This window comes from Bacillus rossius, chromosome 2 (assembly GCF_032445375.1).
Source record: "Bacillus rossius redtenbacheri isolate Brsri chromosome 2, Brsri_v3, whole genome shotgun sequence".
NCBI lineage: Eukaryota > Metazoa > Arthropoda > Insecta > Phasmatodea > Bacillidae > Bacillus > Bacillus rossius.
In genome coordinates, this window is record NC_086331.1 from 131848532 (window position 1) to 131868892 (window position 20361).

Below are 20361 nucleotides of genomic sequence, written 5' to 3' on the forward strand. Positions count from 1 at the left end.
ATTTTGTCCTGAAAAAAATTCATCTTAATAAATAATAGTTGACTTGGAAGTATTATATACTCGAGCCCTGTAAGTTTATTGAAAAGTATTATTTTGTATTAATGGTTTGGTTCTTTGTGTCTCCCTAGGTTAACTCCTGCTCGAATATCCATTGATATAAAGAATTTACATTGTATTTAGGATAAGGTGGCACTTTTTCTTTTACACTGAACTTATGTTCAAACTTAAATATTTTGATGATTGCATATTAATACTTCACCATGTCACACACCTAGCCATCAGTTAAGTTTCATTCTGTGAAAGGAAGCTTGTGAAGTAAAGTGACCTATCTCACAGTTTTTTCAATTTATCTGATTAAAGTATTGTGATATGAAATAAATGGTAATTTGAGTATCGGGCGTGTTCCTAGTTAATGCTGTTTTTTTCTGTTGTAGTTTAAACAAAAGTATTTCCAAACAATCGAGAATGGTTTAAAAAGTTGTTGCCAAGCAAATGCTCTAGTGGAAAATTACTTTAACTGAATGAAAGAAAAAGAGAACCATTTTTTAAATAATACTACATCAAGACTTGAACTGTAGCATTCCAGATTTCAAGTACACTAATCCCTCACGTAGCATGACTAATGCATTCCTAAAAATGTTCATGTTATTCGAAATCACATTTTCTGAAGCATTGATCTCCATAAATAGCAAGGCTAATTTACTTAATGTGTTCCAAAATGTGTAGGGAAATATTCTTTACATAATATAAATGCGTAGAATAACACTAACGATAAATGTGTCACACCATTTATCTTTATAAGCCTACCATGGAATACTTTATACGACAAATACGACACCGCGTAATGGGAGGTAGTTATTGTCAGTTGGCTGGTTGACTTGCCCACCCGGGAGTGACCTTCAACTCACATTGAGTACCTTTCCATGAACGTCCAGACCATCCATTACTGGCAATGAAACCGACATTACTGTCCTGATATTTACATTTTCATTTTTAAAAAATTCAAATGCTTATTCGTGCATCATCGCTTGGTTCACACAAATTCTGTCAGGCTCTTGATTTTATTTTCTTGCACCATTCATTTCACAACCTTTTCCATGTGAATCATCTGTTCATTTCTGTTCCAGTATCCAATATGAAATATATTCCCGCTAGTACAACCAACATCATCAGACTTAATTAAATGTTTGATAGAGTCCTTATTTCAAGCGATTGTACGTACTGTTGACTTTCTTAAAACTAAAGTGCGATGAATATCAATGTGGCCTTCATGACATTCTGCACGCTGTAATACTTGTGGTTTTGTCTCGAATTCTTGAACACGGTGTATTATGCTCTCGCTTGGAAGCCATGATTCCAACTGCAGGTGCTTGCGCACGTACAGTTACCGGCAGACGAATGGGCAGACGTTTGTGCGTGCGAGTTCCCTGCCACTGGCTAGACTGAAATTCATCACGGCCCAGACTGTGGCCGGGCGACAACGGTACGGCCCAACGGCAGACATGCGGACGTAAAAACATTTGGACCTTTACACCCAATAGCCGCAACTGAACTTGCCATAGCTGATGTTTGTACAACAGTCGATAGCGTAGTCGGACCTGCACGCACATTTCTTCTCCCTCGTATGGCTAACTGTATCCCACGGTACATCTGTTGTTTACCGAGTTGAAGCAGACTTCGTGGCGTCATGCCCGACTTAATTTTTGCTTGTGGCGATTGCGTGCTAACTGAAATTTACATACGTGCTATTCAAGACTGGGGTAGTAAAATTAACATTGTGCTAAATTAATTTCTGCAATTTGAAGATGTGCTAAGTGAGGGATTGGTGTACATTGAACTAATGATATTTTGTAAATGTTGGTTTGTAATGAATTTCTAGATGGTCCTCACTCTAATAAGAATGTTAAATCAGCTCTCAAATTCCAAATTCTTAAAACTTTTCCAATTTTGGAAAATTATATTTTATTATTGTTATTGAATTTTCAAGTAATTCCAGAAGCTGAAGGTTAGTGGTCAACATTGTCAACTGCCACATGCAAGTCAGGCTTAGCTTAAGGTCTCTGATGACTCCATCATCATCCTTCAATATGTTGCCCTGCAATTCAACTCAAGATTAAGCAAACTTTCTTGGTAGCCCTGCCTAAAATGAAGTTTCAGATGATTGTTTATCATTCTACAGCATGTTAAATTTAACAATGATGCTAGCATAATGATTTGGTATTCATGCATTAATCATGTGAAACTATGCTCTTTTGTCAAACATTATTGTGTTACATTTATGAAATTCCTTACTTTTATTTAAATAAAATTTTAAAAATAATTTAACTTCAGTGTCAGATGTTCCAATCATTAAATTTTTAATGAGGTGTTAAGTCATGCGACTACTTTGGTGCAGTTTACTTCCATCTTAAAAGTCAGTATATGTGTTATATTTGTTCAGATCAGCATGGATGCAATATAATTTATAATTTACTCTATAAAGCTGTGTACTGTGCCACCTTTAGAGGATTCGACGACTCATTTTAAATTTTTTTAAGATCACTGATTTCAGATTTATTTAAAGGAATTCTTATTTGGGAATTTTATTTAGTTTTCTCTAACCTTTCAGCTCTGCATCTACCAGCATCCTGTCACCAGGTGACAGTCCTTTTTTTTTCCTTAGTGCTGTTTACAACATTTCCTTTTTCCTATGCAAAAGTGCATCACGCCACTTTATTCTTCCACTCCCCCACCTCCTAAACCTTCGTTCCAGCACTTTGCTTTACTCGCGCAAAATATTTCTCCGTGCAAAATCGTTGCCCCCACGCCTAAATCCTTTTCGCAACTCGGCAGCATCTTGGCCTCGTCGCTTTTAGACCTCCGCTAACTACGTACTTCTTGTTAAATTGGTTCTTCCCCCTTCACTCTGGTCCTTAAACTCCAGTGGTAACAATGTAGGAACAGTGTTTCACGTAGAGTTGAGTGGTTTCGTTTTTATCTTTAATATTAAATTTTGTAGTTTTTGAGAATAGCGGCTTCTGTGAAAGGGGTATCTTTTGTTCCTCTAATTTATGATTGTTCCACAATACATTTACAATAATGTCTAACACAGTTTCTTTGAATTATATTCAGGCTTTTAATTAAAAACACCGACTTTGTGTTCTACTGTTTCAAGCTTGCAAGATGCTAAATAAATTATATTATCAGCATATTCACCCATTATGTATTCAGGGGTGCAAAATAGTTTTAATAAAACTTGCAATCCACTACAAATGCTATAACAAGTCTAAACATAAAGTAATTTAATAAGTCAGTTCTATTTTTAAACAGTTGCTCTTGTTGAACTCAGCAATAGCGAGTACGTGATAAAAGTGCACATCTCATCCCTTGTCTTTGCTCAGATTTGTGTGGACCAATGGGAAAATCATCTCTGAAGGGTTCCAGTGATCTACTGATGTGGTCGGGGGGGGGGGATACGCTGTTGATGTTAAGAGTAATGATGGGTGTCATCATGTCTAAGGGGCACAGACCAATTAAATTGTCAAACAGTTTATTTATATAAATGCACTACTAAAAATTTAATATGCTTTGTGCATGTTCCAAAATCTGGCATAGGGTGCGCATTCTACTTATTCCTCATCGTCAGAAGGTACAAAACTTGATAACAAAGGCTGGCCAATAATGCAGCAATAAACTGCAAAAGATTTTGCACTTGTGTGTGTATCACAACCTAAGTACTATTTTATAAGTTTAAGGCATTTATCATTAATTTTAAGGATGTATTATCATTTGCTAGTTTGTAATACAGTGTATGATGTGCATAGTGTTTTGTTCTGTTTTTACCCAATTAAGGTTCAAGTTATTTTATTAGACGTCAAATAGAGGTCATAGATTTTGAAGGTTGCTCTGACCCCATGTTTTGTATTTCAGCGGGGAAGTATTATGTGCGATCCTAAGGTTTTTATTTTTACAGGAAGTAAATATTGACTTGGACAAATTACCAAGCAACCTAGCATATCATAGAACTGGTGCTCAGCTAAATCCAAAACTTGAAAAATTGGAGTTTCCAAGAAATGATATAATTTACATCCGTGACCTGGGCCAAGGGGCATTTGGGCGTGTTTTTCAGGTACGTTTGCCAAATTCTTGATGTTTGTCATTTTACAGGTGCAAGTTGTGAAAAGACACGGCTCCAGAGTATGTTTGCTTTTTGTAACTAATACACTGGGTTATGCTGTATGCACATGATGAGCCCAATCTTGTCACTCCAGTCCCCTGTGTATCAACCAGCTGTGTAGCATTTGAAATGGAAATGTGTCCCCAAATTGCACTGTGAATGACTATTATAATTGTTTCAGTTATCCTGGAGACATTTTCATGTAGACCATAGATATTCGGTTTTGAAATTTTTCTGATAACTTTTTTAATAGTCTTAGTGTCCCACCTACAAGCGCATACAACCTTTACTCCAAGTTACTTAATTTGTAGTTGTAAATTTAGGAAAATATAGTTCTCTCTCTTATCTTTTCCTTCTACATGCTAACAAATTATGCAGCAGCAAACCAAAGACACCCAAATAATTTTATGTCCCCTTCATTGAATAAATATGCAGGAGAGGTATAGTCGCCGCACGGTAAGTTCATACTTTTAGGAAGCCCTGCTTCAAGCTGGGATCTATTTTCAAGGTGACTATGTATCCTTCCGCCAAATATCAACAATAACATTGCCATGTGGAAAACCATGTGACTACCACATGGCAATGTTTTGGTTGGGTAACTGTCAAATAGGGATATAATTAATGGATAATAAAATTACACTGCAATTTTTATAATTGGTTAAATGTCAGTAGAAAATGTCATAACACCATGTTTAATAATTGAAATATTAAATATAAAAAAATCGAAGCAAATTTTTATAGTTTAGAGTTTAAACCCAGCGTGGTGCTGTGTCTTCACATAATATCTATAAAAATTGATGTTAAGTTTTACTAAAGAAATTTTGCTGCTTCGAGATTACTATATCACAAAGTGCTATGGTTGAAAGCATGAAAATTATGTCACTAACTTTAAGAAATTATTCAGTATGAGGTAGCTATGTAAACTGTTAGTTTCCTAAAGCCGTGAGTGCCAAGCACATCACTGCCATTACATCGAGAGGTCATTTGTGAATAGAAAATAACAAGTTAGTAACACTTTTCTGGCACTACGAACCGAGTTAAGTATCGGTTAAAGGTTATGGCTAACCAACATGTTTTTTGTAATTAGAGACATTATTTTCTATCAAGCAGAATAAATTTTAAATTCAAATTCTAAGTTATACATTAAACATTTCTGTAAGTGTGTATTTTTATGTGTCTATGTGGTTTGTCTCATAAAAACTATATCACTTAAGTATGTACAATGCAGAAAAGAAATTGTTGCCATAAAAAACTTAACTTAAGAATCTGTAATAAAATAAATATATTAAATAAATCGAAACTCAGCAATAAATTATCACTACCATCAATATTGTCATATCCTGTAATGAAACTAATGTTTAAGAATCACATATAAACACAGCAGAGAAATTACATATCACTAAACATGTTATCCAGAACACCTGTAATTAAAACGCATACATTAACACATTTACCCTGAGCATATGTAATTAAAAACATGAAATTTTAACTAACATACACTTTTTCGTTTTCACGTTACCATTTATCATGATAGTATATGATAGGAACTGCTGTGTATATGTACATTTTTTTACTTGTTCATCATCCATAAGTCTTATATCCTTGAGTTGTTACTCTGTGTAGGATCTACAAATTGAATATAAAATTAAAATAAAAGTACTCAAATTGGGATGTATAAAATGCAGTAGGAATGAATAGTATTTGTTGACAAGAGCAAAACACTTATGAATATGCTATCATGACAGAACAACAGTTACTATCAAAACTGTTTACACTGCAAGGGTTACTATTGTGAGGATAATTTTCTTAATGTATTATATTCATTATGCAATGATCTATAGGCCTAATGTATGTATATCTAATTCAAAACATTTTATTACTCAGGTTCATGAAATATATGTGCAATTGGCTTATAATTTAAATGTATGTGCATATTTATCCTCAAACTTATGCTTTATTTTGTTCATTGTACTGACAACTACTTTTAAGTGAGCCTACGTGCTGAAAAAATAAAGGTTTAATAATAACAAACAAACAATACAAAAACATTCCATATGGAAGTTACACTGGTGACTTACATGTATGCAAAGTAACTGTGACAAAGTATGTATTAACCCATGTAAAAAATAAATTCCAAGGACATTATAAAAAAATTAATCTTAGATTTTAAAATAATGCAAAAAAGCCTACATATTATATCGTACACTAGAATTGATACTGTAATAAAACTCATGAAGCTATCAGTATTTTTATCAAAAATCTGCTAATAGTGTGTGTACTAGCCAAAAAGAATTAGCTACCAACTACATTGTAAAAATTCCTACCTACGCAAACTCAAATGGATCATTAAATGCAGCTTAGAAGCAATAATTTAAATAAAAATTATCATACCGATTTTATAATCTCTAATGTTTACCAAACATACGGGTATTTTTCGCAAAACAAAAGATTATAATAATTTTCAGAAAGACTGCACTAAAATGTAAACACAATTATACATTTTTTACTTGAATTAAATTAATAATATACATTAATTGCTAGCCTATTTTTTAGTCGGTGATCCTCCTCCTCCTTGATGTTGTGGGTTGAAAATGCTTACAAATGAAAGAAAATGCTACGCATTGTTTACACAATTACCTATGTTTACAGTATTTAATTGTAGGCCTATACTGACCTCTAGGGACCTATGTATTATTTAATGTGCTGTCTTGAACAGCCCTGCAACCTTTTCCACGGGTGCACAGCAGATAAATCCATTACCCCTAATATATAACCGAAAATATAAGAACGTGTCTGTTTGTAATTTGCCTGACATTCAAAACAAGAAAGCTGCGAGGGTACTTTTACACTATTTTACAAACACGCCCCAACCTAACGGAACATTTTCACGCACATACTTTCATAACGTGTTAATTAGTCACTCACTTTTTCACGGTCGTGACGCCCAGATCTAGAAGAAATGCTGTCATTTCTGCGACATCACCCTGTTCCAGTTGACCTGTATTCATTAACATCCTAACTCTTCGTGCCACGTTGATAATATCGTGCTGTCTCCTTCTTCTTTACATTCATTTTAATAACCTAACAAACCGTAATAACTAACACAAAGTTACACTGTAAAAGCAATAGTTCACTACAAGTTACAATTAAGACAACCCTTTAAAATTAGAAAATTAATTAGTACACAAATACACTGGATGTTTTCGGAAAATCAGAAGTCGTTCTGAGCAAACAAGCGTTCAACATGGCTCGGGCCGACACACAGTTACGTAGGTGATTCATCCGCAACAGCTTGCAACGTCATCTGTAAACAAAATAACTTAACTTTCGTATATATTAAACAATATTACTCCAGGATCTGGAAGTAAACATATGTGAAACATTTTAAGCAATATTTATCGTTATTTCAGCTGTTCAAAATTACATACTAGGGAACTATTTCTTCAAGTGTGTAGCCAACATAACGATAAATATCGTTGCCACGCGTGTTTAAAAACTTACATATAAAATTAACAAATACAAATTATTTCAGTATTCATACACACGTACGGAAACGTAATAGCTTGATAAATTATGTCGTCCTATTTTGTTTATTTATTTGTCAAAAAAATTGCACAATAGTAAACCAAATATTCTTAGTTCCATTTTTCAACAGTTCTTCCCAAAAGTACGAACTTACCGTGCGGCGACTATAGATAGCTATGGAACAGTTTATTTAGGAATTTTAAAACAAAAGTGCTATTTTAACATTTTTAATATCTGTAATACATCATACGCTTGTGTGAATACATTAAATACTTATTTCCATGTAAATGAAATATTTTGCATGATTGTTACATTATTTCATATTATACATAAAAAAGAAGCAAATCTTTACACATTTCTGTACATTGGTATGCATAATTGTGTTTTTGTGTGCACTATGTACTTGCACATACACTACAGTAAAATCCTGTTAAGATGGTTTTCAAGGGACTGGATGATAAAAACTTATTAACAGGGAAAACTTTTTAAATGGGAAATGGTAAAGATCTGTTGCTACATTTTAAAAAAATCATTAAAATGACATACTTAGGTTATGCGCTGTTTGTTCAGCTTTCTCTTTTAAAAATTTGACCATTTGTGGGGATTCCATTACCACAAATATTTGTTGTTGGTTAAAATTTAGCATTGGTGTACTCCTCAATTTTAACACCACAATTTTACTTTTTTAAGTTCACTTCACAGTCATGGGACCAAATTAAAATAAAATTGTGAACTTTTAATAACCATGCATATAACCAAAACAAAGTCGAAATCCTACACAGTCACTGCATCTCACCTCTGGAACAGCCACGACCAGGAAGCTGGAAACCAACTGTCTTATTAAAAAACATTGGCTCTCGAAATGTACAGACACGTAATGAGTGTGTGTGTGTGTGTGTGTGTGAGTGAGGAGTGGCTGAATGACAGTATTTAGGAATTTTAATTATATGTTATTATTTTTCTATTTAAAACAATATTTTATATGGTTTTGGTTAGTACTAAACTTTGATGTTATTTTGTAGAAGATTGATCATATTTGCAGTAATTTGACATGTGTTAGTATGTAATTTCTTGTTTAATTTCTAGATATTACTTTTTATACATTGTTTATGTCATGGTTTAGTGTAAGAGAAGGCATACATGCCTAATTAGTGCTCACAAATCAGGGCTGTATGGGAACTCCATAAATTCAGAACCCAACTTGGAAACTATCTTCTGTCATGCATTTAGTTGTTTTAGAAACCCTGATTTCATCCTTACTTGTATTTGTATTAACCTTAATTCAGGTTAATGTTTTTATGTCATCATATCATAAACTGGGCTGAACAAATTGTGTCAGTTCCCATCTAAGGGTACTGCAATTTAAGATCAATAATTTGTTTCTGTAAGCAGTATATTTTAATATAAAACTTGCAACATTCGTATTAACTGAAATAAAAATATTTGTGAGAAACTTAGAAATAGTGACTCATCTTGAAATGCTTGGAAAAATATTAATGCTAATAAATGCTTTGTCACTTATCTCTACTTATTGTAGTTGTGTACTACTATAAAAAAAAATGTCTCTATTATGTTTAACCTTTTGTTCACTCTTTTAAATACTTGTTAAAAGTGTAGGCAATCTGTGTAAACAGCAAGCTTGTAATATTTTTTAGGCTTAGTTATTTTGTTATATACACTGTTCAGGAAGAAAACGATTCAGGTGATGCGCCCTGGTTATGAACGTGTAGCCTGAAAGTAAACAGCTCAAATCTCGTGAGAAGGGTGGACAGTTCAGATCTCATTGAGATTCGACATAATCATGACATCAAAGAATTAACTCGACTCATCCCGATTTATATTTTATATATTTGGTGCAGAGCACAAACATATGTGTAATTTATTAGTAGTGTAGGACTTTCTCAAATAAATAATACATTTATGTGTAAACGAGATCATTTACTCAACTTATCTTATACCTATACTTCACCATGAATGCTATTAAAAATGTATTTTATCTTAGTTTGAACACAAATATTAATTTAGAATTTCCTTGAGCCCAGCACTGAACATTATCTTTCTCTTAATCTTAGCTGAAGAAACCGTCACTGGTTTTTAACTGTTTTGGCCATCCAATACCACATATCCATGGTTGTGATGTGGCATTTTTTATGATAATGAATTCTTTAGCCGTCTAAAGTCTAATACTAACTTGAATTTTTTTCCGATCCTCCTGAGTTTTATTATATATTTTGCTGTAATAGTCCATTGTTGTTTAGCTTCTCATTGAAAAATATTTGTATGTTTATCTGGTAAATATTAAGTACATAAATGCATAAAACCTAATGTATGTTAAAGTTTGTTAACAGCTATGTATTAAATTTTATTCGAAGAGGAAAAAAATATTAACAGCGAAAAACTAGAAAGTTTATAAATATGTTATGGTATTTGTATCTAAAGTACAGAAACCTATTGAAAATCCTTACCTCGATTATTAAGAATATTTTCTTGTGTGTTTATGTTAATAAGTTATTGATGTTGTTACAGGCTAAAGCACCAGGGCTAGTAAAAGGAGAGGAGTTCACCATGGTTGCTGTCAAAATGTTGAAAGATGAAGCATCTGAAGACTTGCAAGTGGATTTTGAACGTGAAGCATGTCTGTTGGCTGAATTTGACCATGAAAACATAGTGAAACTTCTAGGTGTTTGTGCGCTGGGACGTCCAATGTGCCTGTTATTTGAATACATGGGTCGAGGCGACTTGAATGAATTCCTTCGGTCTTGTTCTCCGAGCAATTACATAGTGAGGAGTTCTGAAGGTGACGGAGACATGTTCAGGGATGTTCATTTGAAACACATCGATCTTGTGAACATAGCTCGCCAAGTGGCTGCCGGAATGGTTTATCTGTCGGATCGGAAATTTGTACATCGAGATCTTGCGACCCGCAATTGCCTCATTGATGATGACATGGTTGTAAAGATAGCTGATTTTGGACTTTCTCAGAAAATATACCTGCAAGATTATTACAAAGGTGATGAACACGATGCCATTCCGGTTCGATGGATGCCACTGGAAAGTATTCTTTATAACAAATACACGGTGGAGTCAGATGTTTGGGCTTTTGGAGTTTGTCTGTGGGAAATTTTTTCATTTGCACTGCAGCCATATTATGGCATGACTCATGAAGAAGTAGTCAAGTATATCAAAGAATGCAATGTGCTTCAGTGTCCTGACAATACTCCGAGACCAATTTATGAATTGATGAAGTTGTGTTGGAACCATAAGCCATCAGCAAGGCCTTCATTTCGGACAATATATCAAACTTTAGAAGAGATTCAGAATGACAGTGCAAATTTCCCAGAGCTATCATTCAGGGTGATGTCTTAAACTGTAATGTATTAATTGATATCATACTGTTTTGTACAGAAATGTATGTATGACTTAAATGACTCACTTAACTGATTTTTAATTGGTTAGTGCTGTTGTGTAATTTACAACTTATTTTTTTGTATTTTTTTTGTAATTTTAATAAGCAGTTATGCCATCTACCAAATTATTTTATATACTATATTAGCCAGTTTGTTGTTACTGTTTGACTGTAGTTTGTTGATTTTTTTTTTGTATGTAATGGAATTTGATTGTTCATTCTGCTATGATTCTTATAAAATTAACATAGCTAAATATTAATACTTTGCAAATATGTTGGTGGATGAATAAGATATGTTTTCAACGAAATGTTACTGAAGAATAGTAGAAAGGGAAGCATGTTTGATTTTGAAAAATTAAATAGATCCTGATTACAGTGGTGTGAGATTGTACACTGATATTTGTGCATGCTGATTGTTGTTATTGGGTCATAACTAATATTTGCTACTAGATAACAATCTATTAGCAATATTTTTTTCATATTGAATTTCCTATGTCTTGAACTTAGCTTGTAATCCGTACAACTTTAATCCTATTCATGATAATGTCAACAAGGCATTCCATTTTTTAGCTTTCTACGTAGATTTCTTTGTTTAACTTGCTTTTCCTATTCGTTTGATTTCATAGCTTATTCATTTAATACTTTCATTGAATAATTAATTTACTGAAACAGTATTAAAGGCTAGTCTTAATTTAATACATATTGTTACCAGTGGGAAAACAGGTCCGAAAAGGATAGCCCGATTATTTAAATACAGTTTTATTTACTATCTAATATTTATACTATTGGTAAGTTAAAACAATTTAACTGTCCATCTGCAAAAAATTAATCACTCCTTCATTAAGTCCATAATTTACTCTCTCCACTGGAGCACACCTCTATCCTAAAACATAGCCTTGCTCTACTCACTACACCCGGATGCACCATGAAGCCTGTCGCTCGCTGTATCGCTCACCAAGGGGTCACGCCACTTCCCTCACAGGTTGCCTGAGGATTCCCCTGTATCGCCACCAGCCTCTCTCCCTCCCACACTGCTTGCCGCAGAACTACCTGGTCCTGACCTGGAAACATCTCGTAGCCCTCTAAAGTGTCACGTCATCAGAACCTCCGACTCTGGGAACATGCCGAACCCTTGAGGGATGCAGATAATCTCTGAGCTCAACTGCAAAGCGCTGGGGAAGGGAGTACCGAGGCGCCTGCTAATTGGATTAGGTGTGTAGCGGTAATGGAGGGATGGGCACTGCTTGCATTTTGCCGCAACCGCAAGCAGGCCTTCCTTGTCGCAAGAGTCCTCGTAACAGTGTATTGTGATATAACATATCATTTTGGTTAGGATTGCGATTTACGTTAGAACTCTGTAATGATTACAATTTTTTGGGAGTGCAGTATCTTCCTAAAACACAGGTATTTATCAATTTTATTTTAAAATTTTAAACCATTGTTAGCTTACTTGCTGTGTTGCTTTCTATAAGTAGGCACACTATTTTTTGTGTATTTATTTGTTGACAAAGAAGAATCAACACACATTAGAATTAACATATATTATAAATTTTAAAATTGTATTTAGCCTTTGTGGTTTAAATGTTACCACTATTTATTTCAGTTTTCTATGTATTGTTATCTTCCTGCTGTGATATCCTGCCAAATATCTCTTTACTCAAAGGTAGTTTACTCTTTTTAATGGTCTTGTGCAAGTATTGAACATGAAAGAAGTGTGACCAAGTAATATGCAGCAAAGTCCAAAAAAGTGGGAAACCTCTGACCTTGTTACATGAGCACATTTCTGTGCCTGGAGTAAATAGAGGATTTATGAAGTAGAGCCTCGGGAGAAAAGAATACTTGCAAATTTCATACCTTTGGCAATGAGTTGTGAGGGTATTAACAACTTGATGTCGATGCCAAAATAAATGGCATTTTCATTAACTACCATCCAGCCACAAGTTCTGTTGTGCACTAAATTGAAAAGGCCACCAGGTATATACCATTAACCTTGCAATTCACCAACCTGTACAATCCTACAATGTAGTTTTTATAGTTCCCTAGGACTGTGTGAGAATCGGTAGCTACTCTGAAGTCACTCAAAGATAGAAAGGGTTTTGGAGGTAAAAGAATGTGCTTCATAGATCATGTTTGTAAAATGTGAGTTTTACTTTTACCCATAGCAAAAAAGACTTTAGTTAAAAATATTAATGTCTTCCTTGACCTCATAATGGTCTTATACTTGATGTTTAATGTTACAGGCTTGTCATAGCAATTGTTAACAAACCTCAGAAACACACTGGACATTTTTATTTAGTTACCTGTTCATAATTATTTGGCTTAATATACTCTTATAATTTTTATAATGGTATATAATACATGTGTATAATTTAACACTTAAAAATTATTTCTTCTTAATAGACTTATATTTTAGTTAAGAAACATTAGATAATTTTGCTATATAAAATCATTGTGTCTAAAACCATTTTCATCATAAGTAATTTCACTTGCTGGATTTATGTACTTTAGTTATGATGTGGGTGATGAGTTACCAAAACTCCCTTGTATTTACTAATGCAATGATGCTATTTTTTGGATTTATCCGTAAGAAATGCTATTATATCCTCCAAATAATAGGAATATATATTTTTTTTAATTTATGCCATGTTATTAGTAATGGAGATTAAATAGTTTCAGTATTTTGAATTCCAATTTCCAGTCGTAGATGCCTTTGAGATTTTTATTTCCTTAACAATTTATTCTAATAAAATTAAATAAAAAAATTAGTATGTCACTAACTTTTACAAAGTGCACATGTCTTCATAGCTTTAATTTTTTTTATTATTCTGTACACATTGAAATTATGTTTATGCTTCAGCTAAATAAATGATAAAGGTACATGTATTCTGACTTCAACTTTTAATCCTAAAATCTGTGTATATGGAGGACAGGAAAATAAAAACATAATAGGTGCACAAGAAGGGTAACTTCAACTATTCAATATGCTTGAAAAACTATCCTCAAGATGATTATACAACCTTCCTAAATTGTATATGACTTGCCAAAACTCTTGCAATGACCTTCAACACCCTGATTTCTGACGAATGGCATTGCCAAGGTACCATGGAAGCCGTATCTTAACACTTCATAGTTTAGAAAAAGAAATTTTACCAGAGAAGCAGAAATGTTTCAGCCTTTTTGCCTTGCTTGTTGACACTCGAAGAAAACAAGGAAATCATGAAATCAGAAACTCGTAATAAAAAAAAATGCTCTTTCGGTTAACTAAGTTTATAAAAGAAATTAAATGTACAGAACAAACCTATTTTTCCTTAAAATTTTAATTCATCTTACACAAATTTAAAACTTGCTTAATAAAGACTCAACTAAAGAAACCTAACATTCTAGTTCTTCAGTCAGTTAACTGCATATCTCTGTATACAATTACAATAAAATAAAACATCAAGGAAGGTTTGCTTATCCCGTCGCCACTCAACCAATTTTACTGGGGAAATAAAAAAAAAGCTGAAGTAATAACAATTAGTTACTTTCAACTTCTATCAAAAACAGGATTTATTACCAAATACTTTACCTTAGGACTTTACAGAAATAATTACTGATACTCTAACGACGGCAGAGAGAGAACAATGCCACGGCAGTTTTAAACTACATAAAATCTCAAATATATAAAATAAACTAAACTCCCATCTTCCAGTGCTTAACCAAAAAAATATAAATAAACGTAACACTTAGCTACATGACTGATGATGTTCGTGAACCAGCAAGTAAATGTGTTGTGGGAAAAACACTAACTTGAATAATTGTGGATGGAGAATAGTAATGTTTCTAGAAAACAGCAAATGTTAATTTCTATAAACTGAAGGGTTAGCAGTAGATAAGCTAACCTTATGATTGGTTCTGCAGAATTAAGCAGTAACAAAAAAAATTGTTTTCACACAAGAAATATTGTCATATGTAGTCCTGTACATGAGATGTTTGTGTGATGGCTAAGTTTTAAGGTAAACAGTGTTGTGTGTAGCAAAATTGTAAAAAAATATTTATTTTTTTCAAATATGTTTGTAATATATTATGGGTAGAGACCTGCAAACTTCATGGATTCATTCAGTGATAGGCTAGAATTCAAACACATATACCTCTTAGATAATTTTGCTATTGGCTTACTGTTCATCTGGATGAATCTCAACCAGTTATAAACCCTCAACCAAAGAAGAATAGAATCACTGACAAACCAGCTGAGACGACTTACAAGTCGGCAGCCAATGAACTTGCGTTATTTGCCCGAGTGTACAGGGGTATGTGCAGTCTATCCTGAAGGCCATCGAAACCGCGAATTTCGCAGGTCTCCAATTATGGGTGTCAAAAGTCATACAAGTGATAATTACAAAGACTTTCACAACTTTTTACACCCATGATATTACAATAAGTGAATATATATTGAAAGTATTTGTGGCAGAACAAAAAATGCAATTGAGGTAATGAGCTAAAATTTTAGAAATAGTCCTTAAATAAAAGTAATGACGAAAAAAGGAAAAATCAACATGGCGTCTTAAATATTTGGTGAAACAGTGCACGGTGCTAAGGAGTAGTTAGTGCTCTTCTAAGGGTGAAACTGGCCATATCCCTAATGGTAGAAAGCTCATAAATTAAACCTTAATACTTCTTTGCCTGATAGGTAACTCAAACTTACGACTACATCACAGAGGCTGGTGATTTGTGACAATGTGTTGTTGGTTTCCGTATGTACATTTCTCATGGCTAAGTAACCTTATTCAGACTCATTTTGTGTTTTCATCCAAGAAAGTTTACAGAGACAGTAAATGTGTGCCTTGAAATTTTTAAGACATTTATTGCTGATATAAATGCCTTGAGTAGCTGTTCCAAGTTAGTATGGATAAAATGTTTTCTAGGAAAAACTCATAATAAACATTAGTTTCTCATCTAAAGGCTTCCGTACCACCCCTACCGTCTACAAGTTTTCATAATCTAAGTAAAAAGTGATATATTTTGTGTGGCATTGTTCAAATTAATGGTTTTGTCAATAAAATGGTCATGCAATTGGAGTTTTTATGAAAAACATGCCAAAATTTATCAAAATAAAGGATGGACCAACCAAATCCTGAAATATTATCCTTGAAAGATTTGTGCAATGGGAGTGCATGACTTGATGTAAGCTTTTGGACATACGCCATTGCTAAGCACATGTATGTCTGTAGAAGAAAACTACAAAAAAAATAAAAGACAAAAACACAATATAGCAAAAAATTGCTGTTGTCAACAGGATATAAACACCACATAATATTCCATAACAGGAATATGGTCAACAAACAGTCCATTTTTCTTTGTTTTTCTTTGTTTGTTGACCATATTTCTGTTATGGAATATTATGTGGTGTTTATATCCTGTTGACAACAGCAATTTTTTGATATATTGTGTTTTTGTCTTTTGTGTTTTTTGTAGTTTTCTTCTACAGACATACATGTGCTTAGCAATGGCGTATGTCCAAAAGCTTACATCAAGTCAAATCCTGAAATACCATAAAATCCTCAATATTTAAAAGATTTGGTAATAAAGGAAAAAGATTTGAAGAAAAATAAAAGTGAAATTCAGAAATTCTTACTTTAGCAATGAGTAGTTAGAATGGAGTACATATTAATTCTTAAATTAGGTATCAATGAAATGATTGTATATTAGTAAGCTACAATGCTCTGAGGCTGTTTAAAAAAAATACCACCAGGAAACATTGTTGACGAAAAAAAAGGCCTATAGCCTGAACGTGTAAATGTTAAGAATAAACCTGGTCAAATCCTCAAACCCTCAAATCTCTTAATATTTGAAAGTTTTGTGATGTGAGGAAAATGATTCTAAGAAAAAATTGGAGGATTTGATGTAAAATTTAAAAAATTCATCACTGATAAGTTTGTAGTTTACTAGGTCCATCTATTTATTTCTTCGTTATCTCATTACCATTCTCCAAGATTGTGCATTTTATATGTAGTTATATTCATAAAATACTATATGTGTGGATTCTGGAAACTTATTAAAACAAACATTTAAATGGTAGTATGTTTCAACACCATAGTTAATATTTTTCATTTCTTGTACATTATTTTATGTCTTACTCATGAAATCTAGATTTCCATTTGAGGTACTCTTTGGAATTCAAATTTTAGATACGGATTCGAGAAAATTGGAATTCGACCCGTCACTAATTAAAACCATTGTCAGTGAAATGGATTTATGATATAAAATAAAAATTGTGTTTGTTTACTTTATTTCGAAAGGATTTAGGAACTCTTTAAGTGGTTAGTCAGGATACAAATGTTAAGTCGTCGTGGTCTACAATACTTTATATAAGTTGGATTATTTTATTGGACACTTTAACTACTGGACTATTGTTATTTGAAAGTGCAGTTTGATCATGTTAACATTACACATAAAATTGTAATAGTTTATATTTTATTCATGAATATTTCTGTATTGCATAACATAGCTTTGTAACGAGAGGGAAACGAACAAATACTTAATTGCAGCTAAACTGAAATGTTGTGAAATTATCAATTCATTATTTAACGTGGCTTTAAATAAACTGTAACTGGTTGCCCAGAGAGGGGGGTGGGGAGTTTACTAAATAATGCATTTCATAACAATAACACCATTTCACCAAACAAAATTACTAGATTTCTTGCCTAAATCTTCATTATCACAACTACCTGAAGACATTGATTAGACATTGCTAGCCTCTTTTGTGTAGCTTTCAGTGTAAACTAGGCATTAATCAGTAACAGGAAAATGAAAATCTCACGTATAAATAAACTTGCAATGTATCCTGCATAAGATTGTAAATCCTTAAAAAAAAGTGAAAATAATCTTAACCAACAACACAAGTGAATGTTTTAATATGTGAATAATAGCTTGTTACATTCCAGGTTGGCTCTGCTAAGCAACCCAGAATAGTAACATGACACTATTCACTGGATAGTTTTTGTTGATATGCAGTAACCTTTAAGTTATGTTTTTGAAATTAGTCTTGTTGCCAACATTAAGGATAAATATTTATACTTAGTGTGTTAAAAAAAAACTTCAAGGCATTCTTTCATTATGAATTTTTAAAGTGTTTTTTTTTTTTAAGGGGGGGTGATGTGAACAACTATAACCCATTTTATTAATTGTGAATGAACCTGCACAAGTGAAAGAACCCATTTTAAAATATCACGTTTCTCTGCTACAAAATAAAAATATTACTCTATCTTTGTAAATTGATATTATGTGTTGAAAACATTGTAAATGCTTTCCTCATGTCTGAATTTGTTGAGATGATAATTTTCTCCTGTTCAGTGGTATATTTGTCTTTTATTGGAAATGTAAACTTTAATACTTTCAGAGATGTCTGGCAACTATTGATGTGCATGTGAATAGGCTTTTATATTTATTACCAATTAATTATGTAGCAAACATGCTTTCTTCTTTTCCCATTGTGTGTCTAGAGCAATTTTTAATTCACTTCAAATTTGTTAGCAAAACCTGTTTTTATTATCAATTTATTATATGAAATTATTCTAGTCATTTCTATGTTTAGGTTATTTCCTTGAAGTTATGTTATCTTGTACTTGCTAATGGTAAATTTACATTTTACGGAAGCACGCAAGTTAAGTAACATCAGTTGCACCAAAGTATGGTCTAGATTAAATTCTTGTTTTTATAGTTTTCTGTACCTTTTATTGTATAGTTATTTATGCATTTTGGCATGAATAACAGTTAATTAAGTCACCAAGCTCTTAATCTGTAACTTGTATTTATTTATACTTAGAGTTATTAAGTGGAACCATTTTAATGTACTTTATTGAAGGTTGTTGTACAGTTATAATTTTTTCAGTGCATTAAGCCATATGTTTATGAATGACTCTGTGTGTGTCTGTAATTATATGATGGTATGTGAATTTAGCATTAAATTTATATGTCTTGTATTTAAAATAAGCATCCACAAGAGGTAATTTGATTTTTGTGCAATATGCTGTTATTTGTATCAATTGGTTTTTTTCATAGTGATTGTGCAAGTGACAATGTTGTAATAAATATTTTAATAACAAGTTGTGTATAAGTAAAATTTTTAAAACTAAAATCCATAGTGTCTAATGTACAAACTGTTTGATCCTCTCTTTGGGTGATGGTGGCGGCAGTGGTACCAGGGATAGTGTGGGATGTCGTTCGCAGTATCTGTTTGCAGAGCTCCTCTTTAAAGTGGTTTTATCAATGCTCATTGCTTAAACATACTTGTATCATTACTGTTTGGTTTACAAAATAATTTTTTGAAAGTGAAAAATAGGCAGTTTTACAAAGAACTCACAAGCTGATGTAGAAATTATTATCTTTGTGCATTTGTTTCTACAAGTATCTGTGAATGTGTATGTAACTGAAACTTATACTTAAAATTGAATGCCTTGTATCCATTTTTTTCTCCATTATTTTTAATTCTCTGCCACTTATCATTGCCCCACAACTGCAACAGCGCTACAATAACTCCTGGTGTGGCAGTGTGTGGTTCATGGAACAATCTGCAGAGAGTAGATGAATGGACTGGGCTCTGTTCCACTAGCAAGGCAGCATGTTATGACTTGGATGCGTCTCACAAATTGCTCCATGGCGATGTTTTCCTGTGCATGGGTTTAATTATTTTGCTGACCAACCCTGTGATAGAACTAAACTTAAATGATACATTTTGGCGGCGAGTGCAGTAATAATAGGTTATGTTACAATTTTGACTAAAAAAATTATTATCTCATATAAATGATCGTATAAAAAGTCAACTGCTTTTATTTAGTATTCAATGAAAAACATTTTAATTAACTCCTTTGCATTATACAAAAATAACGATAATTCAGTGATAATAATTCAATTCATAAAAGTATGCAATTTTTCATCAATGTTTTCTTATGACGTTATGTAAAATTATCGTCCGTAAACCGACTATACAGACACTACTTGGTGTGTGGTAATTTTGGGAAGATTTTTGGTAATCTTGAAGAATATTTACATTAAATTTAAAAAGTGCATTCATGTTAAGTACCGTTGAAGGAACGCGCGAGGGGCCAAACAGAAAATTGAAAAGGCACTTGAAGTATAAATTACTTAACTCTGGTGCAGCCACAGTGCACAAAACTCACGACGACGACTTATGAAAATTACAAACACTTGGCCATGTAAAGCATGACGTTCCTGTCGCCGGAGGTCACAACCACACCATCACCTCAAACTAATTCAAACTCATTACTGCAGAGAC

At 32.9% G+C, this 20361-nt stretch overlaps 1 protein-coding gene across 2 annotated transcripts in view; it reads left to right on the forward strand.

Moving 5' to 3' along the window:
* LOC134529844 (tyrosine-protein kinase transmembrane receptor Ror2) overlaps positions 1-19171 on the forward strand; it is a 32047-nt gene extending 12876 nt beyond the window's left edge. For both annotated transcript variants that reach the window (XM_063364349.1, XM_063364348.1), the window contains exons 7-8: positions 3953-4108; positions 10208-19171. In XM_063364349.1, coding sequence (XP_063220419.1) covers positions 3953-4108; positions 10208-11047 — 996 coding nt within the window. In that variant the 3' untranslated portion in view covers positions 11048-19171. The remainder of the gene's footprint in view (positions 1-3952; positions 4109-10207) is intronic.
* Positions 19172-20361: the final 1190 nt, after the last annotated feature.